Below are 24,859 nucleotides of genomic sequence, written 5' to 3'. Positions count from 1 at the left end.
CTATTATTACTTGATTCCCAACCTTGACTTTGGAGCAAAGATTGGTCCAGAAACTAGATAATAATCTTTAGTACAAGGAGAATTGGCATGCTTACACCATTTGAAATGATTAGAAATATATTTGGATTAATTTTACCAAAGTAAATTAATTTGTATTTTGATATCTCTCTAATTGTAGGTTTTAGTTGTTTATCAATACGTAATGAATGGAGTTGAATTTCATTGCACTAACAATACTGTGTCTTGTTTCAGTCCTGTTTTTTTTTTTTACCTTTTTGCTGTGGTTTGCTTCATGACATACATCTGTTAGAGAGCCATGCATTCCTGGAGCCATCTTTATTTATGAAGGTCATAATCTATATGATAGTAAATCAATATATGAGTTTTTATATGCATCTTATAACTCATTCTCCTTATTTTATATTTGATTATATATATTTATATAGTATGTATATATATATATAATGTATATAGATATGTATATGTATGTATATGTATTTTCCCATTTTATATATATCAACTAAAAGTGCCAAGCCTTCACAAATGAACTGTTTGTGTTCTGGAAATTTGAGTAGAGCCATCTGAAATTCATTACATATTTACTCAGTGAAAATTCAGATAGCATAATGATAAAAGCAAATTATCAGTAAAAAAGGTTGAGATCCTTATATTTAGTAGCCCAATTTCATAATATTTTTACTGGCTAAGCTTTCCAAATGTGTTATTCTTTATGTCTGATGACCTCCCAGTTTATTTTTTCTACAGGGACTTCGTCATCTATAAGGCAGGTCCAACTAGTACACTTTATAGAATCAGAATGTTGATTCCCAATGCCCTCAACTGCTTTCTGCTCATATTCCTTATCTTAGTGTTAGTCTAGACTTCAAGTTGATTATTTCTACAGCACAGCCAATTCTCCTTTTCCTTTCTACTTTTCCCCCCTTTCTTTCTACTTCTAACATACTACCATCCAACATAGCTCTTTGACTTTGGGCCAAAGTTTCCACTTCTAATTGGTTTAGATATCTTACGTATTTTTCCTATGACACCTGAGTTCATAGGAAACTGGGCTGTCCAACTGTGACACTCTTAGCAAATCAGTAGCTGAGGAAACAGACACCCTTAAATTGTAAATTATAAATATTTCGTCTTCTTTGATAAAAAGGAGACTTTGGAACACATTGTGGCTTTTCTAAAATTTCTTTCTTAGTGTAAGATGCAGAACTAAATACAAAAATGAGGTCTAATGTTTATAATTAACAAGCACTTTCACACCTTATATATTTCCTCATTTGATCTGTATAACAATTCTATAAGATGTGTAAGGCAGATGCTATTGTCATACACATAAGGAAATAAGACTGATGAGGGGCAGACGTAAGATTCAAACTCAAGTTAGCTGAGTCCACATCTTTTGCATTTTCTGTCACACTGCCTTAGCTCCCATATGTGAAAGCTCTTCTACTAAATGGCTAAAACTATACAGATAGAAGAACTTTAGAGTTCCCCTGTATTAGCATTCTTCCTTGTCCTTTTTTAGAGGAAATGAGCCCACGAAAGTTAAGGATTTACCCCAGGTCTGGCCCCAAACTAAGAACACAACTCGAGAATTTCTTGGGTTAGTTCCAGAGGTCTTTCCATTACAGTGCACTGCCTTCATGTTTTCTGAATCTACATGATTATTTCTTTATTTTTTCTTCAGGTATTAGAATAAATTATTGATTATAGTCCTGGCTTAGTAAATATAAGTATTCCCCTCTGTTCTCAGTATTTGTTAGTAATAAAATGAAGTCAGTTTTATCTGGCAAAACTTTTTCATAATGTAGAAACATTCTGGAATATTGTAAGGTGAGAGTGGAAGAGAGAGACATGACTGCTTTGTGTTGGGAGAGTGGAAGAGAGGAAGGTTGGAGTTGTTACTTGCCCCCATTAACTTCTTTTTTTTTTTTTAATTTATTTATTTTAGTGAGAGGAGGGGCAGAAGGAGAGGGAAAAAAATCTTCAAGCAGACTCCCTGCTGAGCTTGAGGTGGGGCTCAATCCCAGACCCCAAGACCATGCCCCAAACCGAAATCAAGAGTCCAATGCTCAACCAACTGAGACACCAAGCGCCCCACCCCATTTCCTTCTTGATTACCCTGCATAGATAATGTCCAAGGCACACTCTTTCCTCTCTAACTTGGGAGCATCTCTGATTGATTGTTTACATGGTATTTAAGGTTAGAAAAATAGTTAAGGTCAAATAAACAATTCAGGGACCAAATTTTTTTCTTCCTAAGGTATATAAATGTAAATAGTAACAGAAGCTGAGAAAACAGGTGTGTTAATTACATAATGAGGAACAACAATTCTCCTGGTACAATAGGCAGCTTAGTTCAACATAGCAGTTGACTATGATTCTGATTCTGTAATAGAGACCAGATTTTTTACTTCCTTTTTCAATTGGTGCCTCTTTCCACCATAGTTATGCTTCTGATCCACTTGTGTAATTAATTGGTTGGTCGTATGACACAGAGACTTCTCTCCTTGAAAATTAGGTTCATTTCTTGACTCCACACACTTAATCTTCTTCATCTTTCTCCCTTTTTTCTAAACAAATAACAGATATTCTTGGGGCGCCTGGGTGGCTCAGTCATTAAGTGTCTGCCTTCGGCTCAAGGCGTGATCCCAGGGTCCTGGGATCCAGCCCCGCATCAGGCTCCCTGCCTCACCGAGGGCGCTGGGAGCCTGCTTCTTCCTCTCCCACTCCCCCTGCTTGTGTTCCCTCTCTCGCTGGCTCTCTCTCTCTCTCTCTGTCAAATAAATAAATAAAATCTTAAAAAAAAAATAACAGCTATTCTTCACACTATTCAAGTTTTGAATATTTTTATGAGCACTTCTATTTAAATACCATTCCATTACTTACCATTTTCTCTAGTCATAGAAAATGCTTTTAATTTTATTCACAAAGCATTCCCTTTTTCCTTCTCAAAATTTCTACCTAAAATGGATTTATATCTTGTCCCAGTGCAGCATCACTTAGTTGAAGCAACAAGCCATTTAAGATCCCTAGGGGAAAGAAGGGTCAACAAATTAGAAAGAAAACTAAGGAAATAAACTTTTAAATTTTGAGACATTTCAGGGATCTGATATGGTGGAGCTAAACATAAAAGAGGTCAAGATTCTTGACTAGTCATCAATAAGGAGTTCTGAAACAGATCCTCAGGAGAGAAGAAGTGTGTCAATAGCCATTCGTTTAGCAATGAAGACAGTTTTTACATTCTTTTCTTCTTAACCATTTTTCCTTATCCTGAATTGGAGAATAGACTAAAAAGGCTTAAACCCTGAAGTAGACAACACTATTCACTTCTTACTTGACAGTATGACCTGTCCATTCTATCAGAAAAAAAAGATACTAAGTTCATTTGGCATATTTGGCCTTTGAGATATTATGTTGTTTGTTTTCCAGTATTTTATGCCCTTCTAGGTGTTACTAATTGATTGTTTAATTTGTTATTGCATGTTCCCAGGTTAAACTAAGCTGTCTAATTGCCAAATCATGTTCCCCTTGTTTTAAAGACGGATATGTTTTCCCTTTTCCAGTCTCCAGGGATATTTTCCCACCATTTTAAGATAGTAAAAGGAGAGGGACATAGTTTAAAAGATTGGGAGGAAAGAAGACTGACAAGATGATTTTTTTTTCTTTTGCCCTAGTCACATCATCTGTATAACTTATTCTATTCCAATAGTCATAAATATTTGACTAGTATCTTAATTCATTTTTCGGACTTCTTAAAGTTTAAATTTACTATCTCCCCAATGAAAAAACTCTAGTTCTCTTTAATAAGAGTAAGTGGGATCATATCTATGCTTGAATGAGGATGTTCCTCTTACAGGCTAGTTCAGTTGTCCTTAGCCATTACAGTACATGGCCTCTCCATCAAGGAGTGAGCACAAGGTAGGCCCTACAACACTGCTTTTCACCTCTTATTTGGCACTCTGCCTAGATGGCCTAGATGGTGATCTTTTAAAATTTTGAATTCTCACTCTAGGAGAATGTTACATGATAGTTGTTAATGAAACAAATTGGAAGTCCAAATTAATGTAATTGGATTTGAAGGATTTGTGTCCCAGTAACAATTGAGCAATCTTCCTGTTCTGTTTTGGTAACAGAACAGTGACTTTCAACAACTTTCAATAAATTTCAAACTTGACATCATGGCTTATCACACAGCCCCTCTCCAACCCTATAAAATGTAGGGTAAGTCCTTTTTAGCTGTAAGTATACAACTCAGAACACTTTATCAATATCCTTTTTGTGACTACTAGGATATCTGTAAACAGGAAGATTGTATTTTAATGAAGGGAGAAGAGAAAGGAAAGAACTCTTTGAACTCCAATTTAGCACATTGGAGTAAATATTTTCAGAACATTTATTTAAGTAGTAGCTCATGGGTTAGTATTAAACTTCTTGGGCTTCTTTGTGATCAACAGAGCTTTCAGCTTTCCATGGTCAAGTGCTACATTTAATTCATGGCAATAATAAACTTATGCAAAATAAAAGGGAATTTCATGCTTGGGAGGAAAAGAAGTTTATGCAATTTTATTCTTACCTAAAGAACTGACCATTAAAGTAATCTAAAATGAAAGGAGTTTTTTTTCATGTCTTCATTTTGGAAAATTGACATAAAAACCTTAAGATTTCCCATATAGCATTTTAAAACTTTTTTGAGCCTGCTCTATTGCTGCATGATAATCTTTTATTTCTAAAGAATTAGATGTTTCTCTCTTTAAAAGGGAAGGTAAAGCAAGAGTTGGATAATCTTTTACCTATAAAATATGCATATTTATGAAAAAAGTGTATACATTTGAAAAATGGAATGTATTTTTATGCTCCTATTTATTTGTTACTATGGCAACCACCACACTGCCTAGTATTTATGTTGTCTAAGATTCAGAGCACCTTTTCAGAAAAAAATAAATATGCCAGAACCATGTACTGTATTTATTTTGAAGCTTAGAAAAATATTTATTCTAATGCATTTTTTAAAGAAAAATAGCAATAAATAATGTAAACTTCAGCCTGGTTTAAATGGTACCTTTTCCAGTGTATGTTTTTAAAATCAAAATAATTACATTTTTTTCCTTGTTATAAAAATCAGAATAAAGAATAGAAATAATGAATTTTTTATAAAGATTTTATTTATTTATTTGACAGTGAGATAGAGCCAGAGAGCACAAGCAGGGGGAATGGCTGATGGAGAGGGAGAAGCAGGCTCCCGGCAGAGCAGGGAGCCCGATGCAATGTGGGGCTCCATTCAGGGCTCCATTCCATGCCCCTGGGATCATGACCTGAGCCAAAGGTAGATGCTTAACTGACTGAGCCACCCAGGTGCCCCTAGAAATAATGAATTTTTAAAACTCATGAGTCAATCTTAAAAGGTAGTCTCTTGGTTTTTCTTAATTTTTTGACTTAATATTTTGATTCATAACAAATTTCTGAAAATATAAACAAGAACACTTAGATAAGATAGTTAATGTTAGCTACATAAATCAGAAAATATAAATGGTTTGCATTTCTGATTACAGATGGTTCTTTGATATCTATGAATAAAAGATTTATATTTTGCATGTGAAATGAAAGGCATGGTTGTTATTATTTTTCTTGGTTTATTTAAATTATTTTCTGACATGTGTGATACATAAATATAATTTCTTAATGTTAAACATCAGAATGGAAGTTATGAGGCATAAAATCAGACATGTTTCATGTCACGTATTACCTGTTAAGAAAAACTGCAATACAACATTTAAGTACAACAGAATAGTGAGCATATTGTCTCTGATACTTGTAAACAGGATGGATCTGCAGTTTCACAGTTTATGCTGACAGTATCTTTGTGGGAAATGTAATTATCAAATGAATTATAACATGTCCTAGTATTAAGATTATTAATAGTAATTTTAATTGCCTTTTTCAAGATAATTGGATATGTTCTCATAAGTATATGGGAAAGGGGGTATTGGGCTAATTAGATATTTTGAACTCAGTTATCTTTAAAATATCTAGAAGTTTAACACATATATTCTATATTTTAGGAATTTCTTCTTTTAAATGAATGGTTTCTAAGTAGAATTAAAATAATTTATAGTCCATAAAAATCTCTCTGATTATCCCTTAATATTCCTCTTTGAGTATTAATATGATGAAAAATTTAAATAATGATAGTTTTAAAAATTAGATTTTCACTATCAGAAGGTAATTCTACAGTTGGTCAGATTAAGAGATAATATTTTATTCTAGTATTGGGTACTCCTATATGGGTTTTCATATGCTATTTTTTGGTAGCTTCAGAAATTGGTACATTTCTAAAAAGAAATCCAATTTGGAAACACACATCAACAGCCTTAAAATTGTTCATACACTTTGATCTGGGAATTTAACTTGTAAAACTTCTTTTAGTTTAGGAACTTTTCTGTAGTATGGTCAAAGGTGCATGGGAACCACAGCTTTATTTACAAAAAGGAAGCATTTGGAGCAACTAGCTAGAATATTTAAAAAATAATAAAAAATTATGTTCTCAACAAGTATTTAATAACATAAAAATAGTCTCAGTGAACACAACTGTACATAAACTATATATTTAATATGGTAACACTTTTATTTAAAGAAAAGGCTATAGGGGCGCCTGGGTGGCTTAGTTGGTTAAGGGTCTGCCTTCGGCTCAGGTCATGATCCCAGAGTTCAGGGATCGAGCCCTGCATCAGGCTCCCTGCTCAGCGGGGAGCCTGCTTCTCCCTCTTCCTCTGTCTGATGATCCCCCTGCTTGTGTGCTCTCTCTCCCCCATCTGTCAAATAAATAAAATCTTTAAAAAAATAAAAAATAGAGAAAAGACTATATCTCAGAGCACGTAGGTGGCTTAGTTGGTTAAGCGTCCAACTCTTGGTTTCAGCCCAGGTCATGATCTTATGGGTCATGAGATTGAGCCCCGTGTTGGGCTCCACACGCAGTGGGGAGTCGGCTTGAAGATTCTCTCCCTCTGCCCCTCCCTGTGCTCATGCTCGCTCAGGTGCTCTCTCTCTCTCTCAAATAAATAAATCTTAAAAGAAAAGAAAAGTTGTATCTCTGTAAAATCATAGATGAAAGCCTGAAAACAAATATTCAAAAATTATAATAGTGGCTAACTCCAAGGATAAGAGATTGTAAGAGGCTTCTTTTTTCAGACTTTTCTTTCTAATCTTAATATGGCTATTTCTGTAATAACTCCCAATTATCATCATTCAAATTGTTTTTAATAGGACAAGTTAATTAAAATTGTGTTTATATTCATTAGTGAAAATTTAGCTAATAGAGAAATAATGCTGTCTTGTTCAACATTGAATTCATTGTCTGTTTTAAAGTCCGGAAATAGGTGGTACTTAATAAATATTTGATGGTTTGAATGGAATAATGCTGGGAACAGGAATTAGCAAAGTGGTTTTAGGGAAAACACATTTGCAGGACCACAAAGATGCCTTCTTTATGTTTAAGTAAACTTGATTTGTTTATCATAACAATGGGTGACAGGATAATAAAGTGATAAGAATATGCAAGAACTGTTCCACTAACTATAGGTCTGATAGCATAGAATAAGGCAAAAGCTGGATGGCTGGGTTTATACTGGTACGTTTAGTTTGTATAGTTGTATAATTATTGCTATTAGAACAAAACATTCCAGCAGGAAAAATAACTTACTTGAGAGTCTGGGACTCAAGTACTTACCCTCTAACTTTTTTTCCAATTGAACAATTATTTTTATAAAACAAATTTTGATAAAACAGGTTTCCTCTGAAATACAACTATTATAAAATTAGAAGAATAGATTGTTCCACGGTAAGCTCTATTTCTATTACTGAAAATTTCATTTTAAAAATAATAATTAGCAGGACGCCTGGGTGGCACAGCGGTTAAGCGTCTGCCTTCGGCTCAGGGCGTGATCCCAGTGTTATGGGATCGAGCCCCACATCAGGCTCTTCCGCTATGAGCCTGCTTCTTCCTCTCCCACTCCCCCTGCTTGTGTTCCCTCTCTTGCTGGCTGTTTCTATCTCTGTCGAATAAATAATAAATAAAATCTTAAATAAAAAAAAATAATTAGCAATCTAGGTGATTAATACGTATTTTATATGTTTATACAACACCAAAAAGGTACATTTCATGAAGAAATTAAGTGTCTTCCTTCAATGAATTGAATAATCAGCCTTTTGGACAAACTGTGTGGGAGATGAGCCTTTATAAAATGAGATATCTGAAAGGGTAGTCTTCCACATGTCTCCTAATAAGGTCATGATCTTGACAGTATTTTATATACCTGAGGGCAACCTGAGAGCAACCACAAGTTATAATGGCTTCCACTGTCGTACAGAGACATTGTTTCAGCATTGTGGCAAAGTTAATGGTTAAATAAATGAGGCCAAATCAGGTGACAAGAAATAAGGTATTCCACTGTTGGAATGCTACAGTAGTCCTCAGTGGACAGATATACATTCTGACTAGGTGAAATATAGCCAAGAGCTCTACCTAAGTATTTCCAAATATGTATTACTTGGGACTGGTCTTTGGAGGTTAAATCTGAAGCTTGGTCCATTAAATATGTACTGTGCTGGAAACTAGAGAACAATGATCTGAAGACTTTTTTAAAATTAAGGCTTTAATATTTTAGAGCAGTTTAAGATTCATGGCAAAATTGAAGGAAAAGTATAGAGATTTGCCATAAAACCCCTACCCCCACACATACACAGTCACCCCCATTGTCAATATCCCCCACCAGAGGTATATTCATTATAATTGATAAACCTACATTTGACACATCATAATCAGCCAGAGTCCATAGTTTACATAGGGTTTACTCTTAGCATTGCGCATTCTAAGGGTTTGGACAAATGTATCCACCATTATGGTTTCATATAGGGTATTTTCACTACTATAAAAATCTTCTGTGCTCTATTTATTCCTATCTCCCCATGCTCCTAACGACCACTGATCATTTTAATGTCTCCACAGTTTTGCCTTTTCTAGAAAGTCATGTAGTTAGAATCATAGAGTACATAGCCTTTTCAGATTGACTTCTTTCACTTAATGGTAAGGTCCCTCCATGTGTTTTCATACCATAGTAGCTATTTTATTTTATTTTATTTTATTTTATTTTATTTTATTTTTTGTTACTTCTTTTTTAATTTAAAATTTAAAAAAAATGTTAAATTCAATTTAGTTAATATGTAGTGTATTATTAGTTTCAGGGGTAGCATTTAGTGATTCATCAGTTGCATATAATACCCAGTACTCATTATATCATTTCATGGTTAGTTTTTCATTTACCCACTGAATTCAGAACATCTTGGTTGCTTTCAGACTTTAGCAATTATGAGTAAAGCTGCTATCAACATCCATGTGCAGGTTTTTGTGTGGACCTAAGTTTTCATTTCCTTTGATAAATCCCAAGAAGCACGATTGCTGAATCATGTGGTAAAAGTGTGTTTACTTTTCTAAGAAACCACCGAACTGTCTTCCAAAGTGGCTGTATCATTTTGCATTCTCACCAGCAATGAATGAGAGTTCTTGTTCCTCCAAGTTCTTGTCAATATTTGGTATTGTCAGTGTTGTGGATTTTGGTCACTCTGCTAGGTGTGTAGCAGTACCTCAGTGTTGGTGTAGTTTGCATTTCCCTGATGACATATGATGTGGAACATCTTTTCATATGCTTATTTGCCATCTGTATATCTTATTTGGTCAGGTTCAAAGTCTTGGACCCCTTTTAATCAGGTTGTTTTCTTATTGCTGAGTTTTAAGAGTGCTTTTTATATTTTGGGTAACCGTCCTTTATCAGATGTACCTTTTGTAAATATTCTCTCCCAGTTCGTGGCTTGTCTTCTCATTCTCTTGATACTGTCTTTCAGAGAGCAGAAGTTTTAAATTTTTTTTTAAGATTTTATTTTTAAGTAACCTCTAGGGCTTGAACTCACGACCCTGAGATCAAGAGTCACTTGCTCTACCAACTGAGCTAGCCAGGTGCCCCAAAAGTTTTTAATTTTAATGAAGTAGTCTACTCTATTATTTCTTTCATGGATTGTGCCTTTGGTGCGAGAGCTAAGAAGTCATTGCCATTCCCAAAGTCATCTATGTTTTCCCCTATTTCATATTCTAGGAGTTTTATCATTTTGTGTTTTACATTTAGTTTGATTCATTTTGAGCTAATTTTTGTGAAGGATATGAGGTCTGTGTTTTGATTCCTTTTTTTTTTTTTTTTGCATGTGCATGTCAGTTGCTCTAGTACTACTTGTTGACAAGATTCTCTTTATGCCATTGTATTGACTTTGTTCCTTTGTCAAAGGTAAGGGTGGGCCTATTCTTATGTAGCTCTATTTCTGGGCCTTTTAGGTATTTCTCATATAGATCTTGTACATATTTTATTAGATTTATACTTCAATATGTCATTTTTGAGTGCTAATGTAAGTACTAATGTTTTTTAAATTCAAGTATAATTAATATACAGTTAGATTAGTTTCAGGTTTACATTATAATGGTTTAATAATTGTATATATTTCTCAGTGCTCATCAAGTTACGTGTACTCTTAATCCTTTTTATTTCTTTCACCCATACTTCCACCTACCTCACTCTGGCAACCACCAGTTTGTTCTCTGTATTTAAGAGTCTGTATTTTTGTCTGTCTCTTTTTTCTTTGTTCTTTTGTTTTGTTTTCCTTTTTTTCTTTTAAGTAGTCTCTATGTTCAACATGGGCTTGAACTCAAGACCCCGAGATCAAGAGTCACATGCTCCGGGGCGCCTGGGTGGCTCAGTCATTAAGCGGCTGCCTTTGGCTCAGGGCGTGATCCCAGAGTCCTGGGATCGAACCCCACATCAGACTCCTTCACTGGGAGCCTGCTTCTTCCTCTCCCACTCCCCCTGCTTGTTTCCCTCTCTCGCTGGTTGTCTGTCTCTCTGTCAAAAAAATAAATAAAATCTTAAAAAAAAAAAAAAAAAGAGTCACATGCTCCCCCAACTAAGCCAGCCAGGCCTCCCTGTTTTGTTTATTAAATTCCATTTATGAGTGAAATCAGATTTTCTTCTTTCTCTGACTGACTTATTTCACTTAGCATTATGTCCTCTAGGTCCATCCATGTTGTTGCAAATGGCAAGGTTTCATTCATTTTTATGGCTGAGTAATATTCCTTTATATATGTATAAAGTAATATCCATTCCGTATTCTTAATCCATTAATCTACAGATAGATTTTTATCCATTCGTCTATGGATGAGCACTTGGGTTACTTCCAAACCTTGGCTATTGTAAATAATGCTGTAATAAACATAGGGCTTCATTTTTTTTCCTTTCAAATTAGTATTTTCTTTGGATAAATATCCAGTAGTGGAATAACTAGATATGAAGCCTTTTAAGATGATGGTATTTCCATACTTTCTGTCTTCTTGTCTTGTATCTTTTTTTTTTTTTTTAAAGATTTTATTTATTTATTTGACAGAGATAGAGACAGCCAGCGAGAGAGGGAACACAAGCAGGGGGAGTGGGAGAGGAAGAAGCAGGCTCATAGCGGAGGAGCCTGATGTGGGACTCGATCCCAGAACGCCGGGATCACGCCCTGAGCCGAAGGCAGACGCTTAACCGCTGTGCCACCCAGGCGCCCCTGTCTTGTATCTTTTTGCCACATGCATGCTTTCCTTTGTTCCTTCTATCTCCAGCCCACTAGAAAGCACCATATAATGTGAGTTTGAATATTCAATTCTGCTATACAAGATAAGAAGACAAATGGGATGATGACACTCACAAGAAATGTTGAGCATCTGGGTGGCTCAGTCGGTTAATTGTCAGCCTTCAGTTAGGTCATGATCCTAGGGTCCTGGGATCAAACGCTGCATCAGTCTCTCTGCTTAGCAGGGAGTCTGCTTCTCCTCTCCCTCTGCCCCTTCCCCCTCCTCTCTCTCTCTCAAATAAATAAAATCTTAAAAAAAATACTTTGGTTTGTATTTTTTTTTTTTTTAAGATTTTATTTATTTATGTGACAGAGAGACAGCCAGCGAGAGAGGGAACACAAGCAGGGGAGTGGGAGAGGAAGAAGCAGGCTCCCAGCAGAGGAGCCCAATGCGGGACTCGATCCCGGAACGCCGAGATCACGCCCTGGGCCAAAGGCAGACGCTTAACGACTGCGCTACCCAGGCGCCCGTGGTTTGTATTTCTAACATAATATATTTTTTCAAATTGCAAGCATTAAGTGGTTATTTTGCCATTATTTTTTAAGATTTTATGTACTTATTTGTGTATTTATTTATTCATTTATTTCTTTGAGGGAGGGTGAGAAAGCACAAGCAGAGCCTGACATGGGCTCAATCCCACAACCCTGAGATCACGACCCCAGCTGTAATCAAGAGTCAGATGCCTAACCAACTGAGCCCCATAGGCACCCCTATTTGCCATTATACCATTGCCCATAGTATCCAAAACTGAGTGTTGTACCCAATAGCGAATAACTGATGAAGACAAATATGCACAATACATTTTTAACAGGTAATATATATTATAACAATACCATTTATTCATACCCAATTAAATAATTTCCTTAGTATTTATAATACCCAATTTGTGTTCAAATGTCAACAATTACCTCAAAGTTTGTCTTATTAAAGTTACTTTGTTCAAATCAGAATCTAAACAAGGTTTACGAATTGTGTTTGGTTGATATAATTCCTAGTCTCTTTTCACTTATAACATTTCTCCATCTTTATTTTCCATGTCATGTCATTTAACATGTTTTTCTACCTTCTGTATTTCTCACAAACTAGAAGTTAGATCTAGAGACTTGGGCACATTTTTTTTGGTAGGTGATGACAATGGCACTTAAGCACGTGCTTGCGTACATCTTTTTTCTCATAGTTTTATTTTGAAGTACAGCTATTTCTTTCTTCTTTTTTTTAAAGAATTTATTTATTTATTGGAAAGACAGAGAGAGCTCACAAGCATTGCGAGGGGCAGAGGGAGTAGCAGGCTCCCCATTGAGCAGGGAGCCTGATTCAGGGCTTGATCCCAGAACCTTGGGATCATAACCTGAGCTGAAGGCAGACACTTAACCGACTGAGCCACCCAGGTGCCCCTCTCCTCAAACTTTTATTTCCACTACATTTCTTCTACAGAATTTTATCTTTTATGCTTGAAAGTCTTTTTTAGGCTTTCTTTAAGAAAGCATATATGGAAGGCAAGGATCTGGACATTGATTTGCTTACAACTATTAATGCCCCTTGGAAAGCCCCAAGTACTGTTTTGTTATTGGTAGTTAGTACCCCAACTTGAAGACCATTAAATCTTTTCTATTCTGTAGCTGACACATTTTACCTACTGTGTGTGAGCGCATCAACTTGATGAAGTGTCTACTATTCTTAACCCTTTATTACAAATGAAACTGATTTGTATTTCTGGTTATGTAACTTGTCCAAAGTGTCACAGCTAGTAAGTGGGCAGTGGGGATATAAACCCAGACACTCTGGCTCCAGAGTCCAGGCCTATAATCACTGTGTACTTGAATGCCTTTTTTAAAAAAAGTGTGGAAGAGCAGATCTAGGGGTGGGCATGAGTGAGAGCTTATATTCATGTAAAATGACTAAGAGATGGAAAGTAAAAAAATAGTGGTTTTTCAGCGTGTAAGTATAATAAACTATGTATGTGTTAATAAAACATAAGTCAGTGTCTTTACCCATACTTTGCAAAAATACCATAGTAGTGTCAGTCAAATTAAAATTAACACATTTTTATTTCTTTAATTTCTAATTAACAATTAGTTTTCATTTAATTAGTAATGTGCATAAATGTTATCTGCAAACTTATTGTATTCTGCGTATTCTACTTAACCTGTTAATATGTTCTACTTTTAGTGAGGATAACACTGTTTTTACAGTAATATTATAGAAGAAATATTACATTTAATAATGGTAATGATTTCACACTTATATAATTCATTCCACCAAAAGGCGTCCTGAAACTGTTTTACGTGGAAAATAAAACTATACCCATCACTAACATGGTTGCCTCTTTTAATGAAGATTAGGATTGTAATAATGCATAAGTAAAAATTAAAACTATTTCTATATTTCAAGAGTTATTTTTGAATAGTGTGGTGCAAATATTCTTAGTTTTTAATAATTGGACTGTAAATAAACACACCAGGGCAGTCAAATGATTTCATTCTGCAAGGTAATTTACTTTGTATACAATCACATAATTTTGCCTTGCTGTACAAAGCTAGAGTTTTTCACTTATAAGCATTCCTCAATTAGGAAGACTCAACCTATGAATGAATTAACAAGCGTGGTTGTTATGGAAGCCTGAGAGGAGAACCTCGTCCCCTCTGCTGTGAGAAGCTTAAAGGGAGAGGAACAGTGTGAAGGCCAACAGCCCTTTGGTCTTCAGTTGGACTACCAGAGGAGTGCTGGGCAGAGAATAGCACCTTTTCTTTTTAAACTATGGAGAAAGAGGTACCTACCTAACATTTCATGAACGTCTAGCATGTGCCAGGCACTATGCCAAATGCTTTCACATTCACCATTTTATTTATTTAGTCCTCATAACCATGCAGATAACCAGTTTTGCAAATGCGAGGATTAAAGCTCAGAAAGGCTATAATACTCAAGGTCACATAGCTAGAAAGTGGAAGAGAAAGACATGATCTTATGTATTATAGGTATGTATTTCTCCATAATACTTGTGAGTTTAAGTTATAGTTCTTTCATTCTTCCATATGCTCAATTAATAAGTCTAGCAACTTGCTAACTAGCTAACTTGCTTTTCTAGAAAGCAATTTAGTTCAAGGAATATCAGGAGTTTTGGGATTAGATTCAACTGCAGACAACAAAGACCCTCTTTCAAGTCTTTGCCAAGATTTTATCACCTCAATGAAGCCTATGCTGACAAACCTATTTAAAATTGCATCCCCGGGGTGCTTGGGTGGCTCAGTCAGTTAAGCGTCAGACTCTTGGTTTCAGCTCAGGTCATGATGTCAGGATCAGAGGATCGAGCCCTGCATCTGCTTGTCCCACTCCCTCTGCTCTTCTCTCTTTCTCTCTCTCTCTCAAATAAATAAATAAAATCTTAAAAAAAAAAAAAAAAAAGCTCTACACCCAACAGCTCGAACTCACAACCCAGAGATCAAGAATGGCATGCTCTACCGACTGAGCAAGCCAGGTGCTCCAGGATTATACCATTCAAAGACTTAGATTCATATTTTTGTTTTCCTTTAGGCTTTCATCTCTGGGTGTTTTTTTTTTTTTTAATCATGAGATCTCACATTTAGCAACTACTGCATAGTCTAGAACATGATGAGAAATAAATTGTCATTAATTTCCAGCCTCAATTTATAACCCTGGAAGGTTTTATCTTTTAAATTAAATAACATTCTTCCTCATTTTTAGCTGAAAATGGCAAAAAGAAAAACAAATGATCATGAAGCATCACTTTCTCAGTCTTCTTTATCACCCTTGACTAAAGCCATGGAGGTATCACAGCAGAGCAATGGTGAAGGCACCATCAATGGAGATGCCATTCACCCAATTTACAAATGTATTTCAAAAGATTTACCAAGGTAAGAATATTATTTCAGCAGCTTAAATTGAATCCTGAAAGAGATAAAGTGCTTACAGAAAGTTGTCTATGTAAATGCTCAATATTTTGTGGAGACGATGTCAGTAATAACTTGGAGATATGATGAGCTATGAAAGTTGTTGCCTGGACTGGAGCCCTTCAATTTCTTTTATTCTATGGGAAGAAAAAAGGTAGATGATGCAATAAACAAATTATTCCTGAAGTTTGACTTGGTCAGTAGCGTAATGATAAAAAGGATAATGGCAGAGCAGATAATATTTGCTCTATGCCAGTCACCGTGCTTAATGCTTAACCGGCATTGTATCTATTTAGTTCCCCAGACAACCTTGGGAGGAATATAAGGCAGGTAGTGTTTAAACATTTCCGTTTTACCAATGAAGAAACAAAGACCTAGATACGTTAATTAACTTGACCAAGGTCACAGAGCTTATAGGTAGAGAAAGTATGGTTTGAACCCATGCGGATCTAACTTCACAGCCAGAACTTTTAACTACTATATTCTACCACACTTCTCAGAAATGCAAAGCAGAGGTGACACAGGTTTTTTTTCCTGTGTTTTTTCTCCATTAGAAAGTGAAAGAATGGGGGCGCCTGGGTGGCTCAGTCCTTAAGCCTCTGCTTTCGGTTTGGGGTGTGATCCGGCGTTCCGGAATCGAGCCCCACATCAGGCTCCTCCGCTGGGAGCCTGCTTCTTCCTCTCCCACTCCCTCTGTCTGTGTTCCCTCTCTCGCCGGCTGTCTCTCTCTCTGTCAAATAAATAAATAAAATCTTAAAAAAAAAAAGTGAAAGAATGAAAAAGTATCTGCCAGGTGTGTGTGCGTGTGTTTTAAAGATTTATTTATTTATTTTAGAGAGAGAGAGCACACTGGGAGGGGTGGAGGTGGTGGGTGAGGGCCAGAGGGAGAGGGAAAGAATCCCAGGCAGGCTCCATGCCCAGCACAGAGCCTGCTGTAGGGCTCAATCTCACAACCCTGAGATCATGACCTGAGCTGAAACCAAGAGTTGGACACTTAACTGACTGTGGTGCAACCTGGGCGCCCTTATCAGATTTTGATAAACTATTGACTGGCTAAATGTGACGTCATAATCTTAACATTAAATAGAAAACATATACTATAAGAGCAAAAGAAAATATTCATAAATTAAGAATTATGTTAATCTCTTATAAAAATGCCAGGTTACATTTATATCTTTAAACAGTTTGTTTTTTTGTGTGTGTTGGTAAATTTAGGTGAAAGTGAAATCTAGACTTTTAGCTAATTTTTGTTTTGCTTTATTCCTCTGACCTCTGAGTCCATATTAGCAGTGTCTGAGTTTATTTACACAGTGTACTAGCTATATGCCTAGGTAATTTTTTAGAACATCATTACCCAGTATAGTTACACAGTAGAGATGTCAGTTATTCATGAGAGTGTTCTTTCCCATAAGACAATGGGAAATAATTTCTAAATTGGATTTTTAAGTATTCCTTTCTACAAATGCCATTTCTAATATAATGTCTCTTTACACATTTTGATTCCCTTTAGAATTTATTTTTACCAATTTTCCTTTTTAAAACAGTACTACATTCACTTTTTATTTCAACTATCTTTCATGTATTTTTAGATTCCTTATTTTTTTGTTAGAGTTGACTATACTTTCATTTATACAGTTTCTTTCTATTTTCTTCTCATTTTCTTTCTTTGATTCTGATTCATTTTAACTCTGGCTTTATTTGTCCTTTTCTTAATATCAGTCTTTCTTTTCATGTGACACCTTCCTACTGCCTGTTTTTTTATAGTTTATTTCAATGTGCTACTCATATTTCGTTGTCTGAATCCTGGCTTCTTTTTGTCACTATTACCTGTTACCATCAACTTTGATTATGATGTACCTAGAAAATAAAGTAGGTTTTTTCTTGGTAATCGAATGGAAAGTCAAAGACAATGCCCAGAGATTTTTTACTTTCATGAAAAAGAAAATGATGAGTTTCAACCCGAAGGGGGTCAAGTTCATAAAGGCTAATGGTAATCTAAGATCCGTTGGCATTAATATGATTATCAGAGAGAGGCAATTTTCTCTATGAGTAAAGACATTTTCCCCCTGATTGAGGTTAAAACTTTTCTTGTCTCATTCTTGTTTTCCTTGCCACCTTTCTTCCAAAGTCTTTGTGATCTTTTTATGAGAAATAATTATTAAAATATAGTTAACTTGTTATTCCTTTATGTATATCACAAGAGATTATGTTTCTTTTCACTAAACACACTGTATGTTTTACAAAATATGCCCACATGTATTAAATCCATTCATTGAAAGCCATACAGTGACTGGTCACTTTATTCTCATATTATTACCCGATGCTATTAATTTATTCTATATTGTATTCACGTTATCCACTCTTCTCCTCTCTCTTGTGTTCTTTCAATGTTTTTCCTTTGTCACTCTGTTGTATTTGTTTGTAACAGTGAAAACTACTGTGCCAGGATCCTTCCCCCAGCAAGAAAACTAATCACCAAAAGTGTAAATAAGTTCAACATATTGTGCCAATGAAGGTCTGATCCTCCCATTTTATGACCTACCACTAGGAGGTCACATGACTGGGAATATCTAGCCTAATTCCTAGGGCTACTTCCAGGAAGGCAGCACAATAAGAAATGTTTCCTGCTTAGCTGTAGTCTGCTGTATTCCCAGGTGACCTGGAACAGGCACCAGCCTTTGAGACATGGATGGCAGAATTAATTATTTATTGATAACAGGTATCTATGGACAGTTCTGTTATATTTATGGAAGGTATTTCTGAATGCTGAGTAGAAGATTTCAAAATTACAATTGCATTTTAAAATTAAGAGAATGTTGTAAAAAAATTAGTATCTCTTTCTACCCCACACATGAAATATTTTAATGATTTTTAGCTGATGATCATCTAAGGATGTAATTTCACAATTTTTATAATAGAAAGTTATGGTATTTTTTAATCCAGCTTGCAGCTGAGTGTGTTGCCAACTCTTTCAGTTCCCTGTGGGAGAAATTATTTTTAGTACATTAAATAAGGACTTAAATCAGTTTTAAAAGTAAATTACCAATAATTTTTTGTTATCTGTTATACTGGTTGCTTTTTCATAGGCAAATCTTGCTTTCAGGGAAACTAATAGCACCTAAACCATTCATTCACTTTTTTATGTCATTTTAGTTATCTTGGATATTTTTTTACTTCCTTTTTTTTAGGTAATCTCAGTTCCTAACATGGGGCTTGAACTCTCTAGCCCGAGATCAAGAGTCTCATGCTGTGCTGACTGAGCCAGCCAGGTGCCCTGGATCTTGGATATTTTTAATTGGAATGAATCTTAGATTATTTTTTAAATAGAAAAATTTGATCATATTTCCTTTTCCAGGGACAGTTTAAGTTTAGCAATTTCATCATTCCAGAGATGAGCTGTCCATTCCCAGCATGGAGTAGGCAACAGAAGGGAGTGAGGGAAGACAGCAGCAGTGAAAGAAGCAAGGAAACACCTTCAGTGCTCTACCTTCATTCTCAAGAAATCACACTTGGCGTAGTTCATAACTTTTTTTCAAAATTTTTTCAAAAACAAAATCTCTACAGATCTAAAGATTAATATATTATTTCCTTTTAAAATGCCAAAAGACTATATTTTTTCCTATTGAAGATTTACATTTCCTTTGGAAATGTTGTGTATGATATCTATAACCTCCTCCAGTTTTAGATTTAAGAGTACCTTGTTTTTATTCCTTCGTACTTTTGCATAAGCAAAAATATTCTTCTCTTCCTTCGGGTGGGATGATCCTATACTCAGAGGGGTCCTTTATCCAGAGAAATTGCTCTTCTTGTCTAGAATTTCCTTCTGTAAAAGTAAACAAGTTTAATTTAACAAACATTGACTATCTCTTATAGGGTATATGTGTAGTTTGAACATAATAAATTGTTTATTATTCAATCCTCGAGTTGCAAATAAAAATTTGAGATAGTGTTATAAAATAACTAGAAATTGCTCTGCAATTGGGATACCCTTACCTAAATTTCTAGGCCAAGCTAGAAATATAATTTCTTCTGCTGTTGGAAATAAAATCTGGGGGGAATTGTTCACTTTTATTATCACTTCCATTATTTACTTTCTACGATGTTTAAATCACATTTTTTCAGTAATTGTAGAAAGTTATTTATATCTTTAGGTTATTCATTTCATCAAGTTGGAAAAAGGTTATGATGAAGTTTAATGAAATTTTTGTGCTTTATGTACTCCAGGGATTTTATAACAGGTTTCATTCACCAAACATATGTGGGGTTATTTCTTTTATCAGTTGCATTTCAGTAATTTAAGCTGGTGATTTATTATTGAATGTACTTAGGGGTCATTTTCCCTTATGTTTACATTTTCTTATTTGTATTTATTCTAATTAGAGAGTTTAAATACCATTAAAATGGTAATAGGATAAAAATAATTTTTACAAATGATAATATTAAAAAAAAACATAACCCTTCATGAAGGTTTAAATGCCATAAGAATATAAAGCAAGAAAGATATGCTTGTCAAATATAAGGTATAAATAAATAATTTAGATGAAAATGGTTGACTACATTTAACAAAGAGACTACCAAATAATGAGGGGCTAAAGAATGGTTGTTAGATTTGATGTACTTCATTGTATATTGTAAGTAATTGCTATCCATAAAAAATCTATGGCTTCTGTATAAGAAAAAGAGACATTTTGACAGCCAACACTGGTATGAAGCGACAGCAAGTACAAATCCTTGGCAACTGTCATTATCTTGCTGTTGAATTCATATCTAAACTGTGTGATGACTTAGACTTGTGTGTTTGTTACTGAGCCATGATTGTCAAAGTAGCCACACTTCCTACTTATGAACAGAATTATTAGCCACATGCAGATTTCTGCCATAGAAATCTAAATTCACAAAGGATGCTTTGTGTTTCAAAGAGCAAGGAAATAAAAAACTCTTATGTCATTTTTATGCTTATGCTGAAGTTTCTGGTGAAATGTTCCTGATTAAGTAAAAGTAAAATGTTTAGAAAATACCATTTTAGTTTATACTTTAGTCCATTATAACATCAGTAAAGATTTTTAATAAAACAAGAAGTAAAGCCAGTGTGATTCAAGAGCTGATTGTATGTTAGGCTACTATTAACACAAAGTAACAGAAAACTCAACTGAAAGTGACTTTGAAAATGAGGAAAATGAGGAAGAAGTCATTATCTTACATTACAAGAACCTCAGATGCAGAGCAATTCTAGGGTTAAATTCAGTGCTTCAGCAGTGTTTTCAAGGAGCCTGGCTCTTAGATCTTTGCCTCTGCCATCCTCAGAATGTTGGCTAAATCCTTGGGTATGACTCCTCCTACATGAAGGATGGCTCATTACATGTTCACTCAACAGTGTCCAACTAAAGAAAATGGATATTTGATCACTTATCTCTCTCTCTTTTTTTTAAAGATTTTTTAAAAGTAATCTCTACACCCGATATGGGGCTCGAACTCACAACCCCCATATCAAGAGTCACATGCTCTCCTGACTGAGCCAGTCACGTAGTCCTATATTTCTTTTTATTAGGGCAAAAAACCTTTCCCCAGACAATCTTGCCTTATGTCTCATTGGCCAAAGTTGGATCACAAGCTGATTACTTAACCTGTAAGGGACAAGGGAAATATAATTACCATCGTTGGTGTTAGACACTGAAGATTTGCCCCCTGGAGCTGATCAGGGGATAACTACCATGGGCATATAAAGAGGATGAATCCCTAACTATAACTGAAGCTATTCTTTTAAGGAAAAATCATTGGAATAACTATTGAATAAATAATGTTACCTGACAGAACTCTTGGCCTTGGCTTTATTATATTTTACTTCTAAAATTGTGTTTGTCAGTGGCATTTTTGTGACACATTTTGGCATGATGTCATAATTATCAAAGAATAGGTCCCGCGTATCAATCCCTGGTTGAATTCTAGTAGACATATAAAAGATACAAAACAAAGATCTTACACTTGCAGAGTGGGATATGAAATCATGTGAAATCACATAACAAATCACAAAGCAAACATTTCAATATGCAAACTAGTACACCAGTTCATACAGGACCTGGGGGGATAATTTAGAATAAGGAATGACTAGGATTTAGTAGGGTTAAACTCCTCCCATGTGTCTTGTCAGTTTGAGCAGCTTTGTTGAGGCCTCTTCTATTCCTCTAACCCCTGAATTTCTCCCTCATAGTAACCAGGACTTTCCTTCACGGTACTAATCACAGTTAGTAATTGTAAATTTATATGCGTTGACTATTTGTATAACCTTTCTCTCTTCCACTATGCAATTTTTGTTATTATAGAAGGAGTTCTAGAAAATGTAAGCACTGAGTTTAGATTAATATTGATTAAATACATTGAAAGATGTACAGTAATGGGTATAGATCAGCTGAGTGAAACCCATTGACAAAAGACTGGTAAGAACTAATGAGGGCAATGTGGTGTCATTATAGCTGAAGGATACTACAGAGGAGCAATAAGCAGCACCAACTGGTAGAAGTCCTTGAATAGGAGATTGACAAGTATGATTTTATTAGTTTTCCTCAAATTTCTATAAAAAGCCACTAAGACACACTAATGCAATTAAAGCAGAGAAATGAGAAGAAAAATTGCTCTTGTCAAAACTATAGTTATACCCTTAAATTTTACATGGTCTATCATTTTCTGTACTCCTCTCTCTCTTTTTTTAAAGATTTTATTCATTTATTTGACAGAGAGACAGCCAGCGAGAGAGGGAACACAAGCAGGGGGAGTGGGAGAGGAAGAAGCAGGCTCCCAGCGGAGGAGCCGGATGTGGGGCTCGATCCCAGAACACCGGGATCACGCCCTGAGCTGAAGGCAGACGCTTAACGACTGAGCCACCCAGGCGCCCCTGTACTCTTCTCTGAGCGTATTTTCTTAGACTTTTGGACCTCAGATCTTTGCTTTGTTGTTACTTGTGAAGTAGAAATTATAAACCAGATTTAACAAAAATTACAAAAAGTAAAAGATAATTAAATTGTAGAGTAGAATATCAAGGGAGCTATAAATTCTACAATGTATAAGATCTATCCTTGACAATCTTTTTGATTATGATAAAAAGCTGACATGTAGACGAGGTATGGTAGTGTTGAGATTAGTTAATCTACTAATATACGTTTGAGCTTTGTAATTCTGTAACTTAGCCATATCCATTATATCATGTAAAGAAATTGTTTAAAAGGTTCATTTACCAGGGCTCCTGGGTGGCTCAGTCGGTTAAGTGTCTGCCTTCAACTCAGATTATGGTCTCGGGGTTCTGGGAGTGAGCCTCGTGTTGGGCTCCCCTGCTCAGCGAGGCATCTGCTTCTCCTTCTCCCTTTGCCCCTTCCTGCTCCCTCCCTGACCTTGTGCGTGCATGTGCACGCGCACTCTCTCTCTCTCTCCTCAGCCCTCAAGTAAGTAAATAAAATCTTTTTTTTTGAAAAAGATTCATTTACCTAAAGTGTTAAAATTTTTAATTAACTGATAGTTTTTATCCATACTACTTTAAGGTTAAATTTGACATTTTTTTTAAAGATTTTATTTATTTATTTGACAGAGACAGCCAGCAAGAGAGGGAACACAGGCAAGGGGAGTGGGAGAGGAAGAAGCAGACTCCCAGCGGAGGAGCCTGATGTGGGACTCGATCCCAGAACGCGGGGATCACACCCTGAGCTGAAGGCAGACGCTAACGACTGAGCCACCCAGGCGCCCCTAAATTTGACATGTTTTATTTCATCTTCATCTAAGCACACATAAAATCCTTAAAAATATACATAGTTTAATATACGTAGACACATCTTTTCACATTTTTTTGTTCTTTTTTATGACCTAATTTCTAAAGAATTATTCAACTGCTAAAAGAAATAATGTTTTCCAATAACTGAAAATAAGCTAATTCAGAAGTAATGTTGCTGATGTTGTTTAAAGGAAACATACCAGAACACTTATATCCAAGTGAATATCTCCTCCTTTCCTCCTTTAAAATACTCTTTAGGAAGTAATTTATTCTAATAAAAATGCCATTTCTCAAAGCATTTTTTTTAGTTCCTCTCAGGATTTGTTATCAAAATCTGTGGCATACTCTTTAAATATCCTCTGTACTGAATGATGACAAAATTCAATCTTAAGTACTTGTATTTAAATTTTCCAGAAAATAAAAGATCAGAATCCAAATTTGGTATAAAAAAATGGATAATGAAAACAGCATAATTATATAGCTAGTGTGATAAGCAGAAATTTAACATGGCCCCCAAGATTCCCACTTCCCGGTGTATATGGATGGTGTAATTCCTTCCTCTTGAGTGTGGGTAGGATTGTGAATATGATAGGATGTCACTCCTATGATGAGGTTACATAATAAGGTAAAAGAGATTTTTTGCAGTTGTAGTTAAAGTACAGAATTAGTTGTCTTTGAGTTAAAAGGAAATTATCCTAGTTGAATCAGATCAACTCTTAAATGAGAATTTAGAGGTCAGAAACAGAAAAGTCAGAAAGGTGAGTTTCTATTGCCATCAAGGAAGATGATTGTCACTATGAATTCTACAGCTATAAGGAACAAAATTCTGGCAAAACCTGAATAACCTTGGAAAAAGACTATGAGCATCAGATGAGATTATAGCCCCGCTGACACCTTGTTTTCAGTTTTGTCAGATCCTGAGCAGAGGGTCCTGCTAAGCTTTGCCCAGACTCTTGACCCAGGGAAACCATGTAATAATAAATAGGTATTGTTGTAAGCCAATAAATTTGTGGTAATTTGTTGCCCAACAATAGGAAACTAATTGAGATAGATAGATGATAGATAGATAGATAGATAACAGATAGATATTTTTTAAGAAGTTATATCTTAAAAGTAGTGTGATTAATATTCTTGTACCAATCTAATATAGAATTTAGGTTTTAGTCTGGGAAAAAAAATGCTTTTTACCAGTGGTAAAAGAGTAAATAATACAGTGATGAATTGGAATATTTGACAGGAATTGATAGCATTTTAGCATTTTAGATGGAGGACATAATCAATGATGTATAGTGATTCCAGCTATCAAATCTACCAGGGCAAATGTGAATGCACAGGAAGGAAATTCATTCCTATATACAAGGGTAGCATAGAGAGTGGCACCTGGGTGGCTCAGTCGGTTAAGTGTCTACCCTTGGCTCTGGTCATGATCCCAGGGTCCTACGATCAAGCCCCGCATTGGCCTCCCTGCTGAGC

The 24,859-nt window shown here is 35.4% G+C and overlaps 1 protein-coding gene across 1 annotated transcript in view; it reads left to right on the top strand.

Moving 5' to 3' along the window:
• The window catches only part of DCDC1 (doublecortin domain containing 1), a 415,749-nt gene that overhangs the window by 7,964 nt on the left and 382,926 nt on the right, over positions 1–24,859 (top strand). Inside the window, exon 3 of the mRNA XM_057317241.1 lies at positions 15,425–15,594. Within this exon, the coding sequence (XP_057173224.1) occupies positions 15,431–15,594 (164 nt within the window). The 5' untranslated portion in view covers positions 15,425–15,430. The remainder of the gene's footprint in view (positions 1–15,424; positions 15,595–24,859) is intronic.

The sequence above is a fragment of the Ursus arctos genome, unplaced genomic scaffold, assembly GCF_023065955.2.
Source record: "Ursus arctos isolate Adak ecotype North America unplaced genomic scaffold, UrsArc2.0 scaffold_23, whole genome shotgun sequence".
In the NCBI taxonomy this organism is placed as follows: Eukaryota; Metazoa; Chordata; class Mammalia; order Carnivora; family Ursidae; genus Ursus; species Ursus arctos.
The sequence above is the reverse complement of the archived record's forward strand: the minus strand, read 5'-3'. Positions and strand labels throughout refer to the sequence as shown.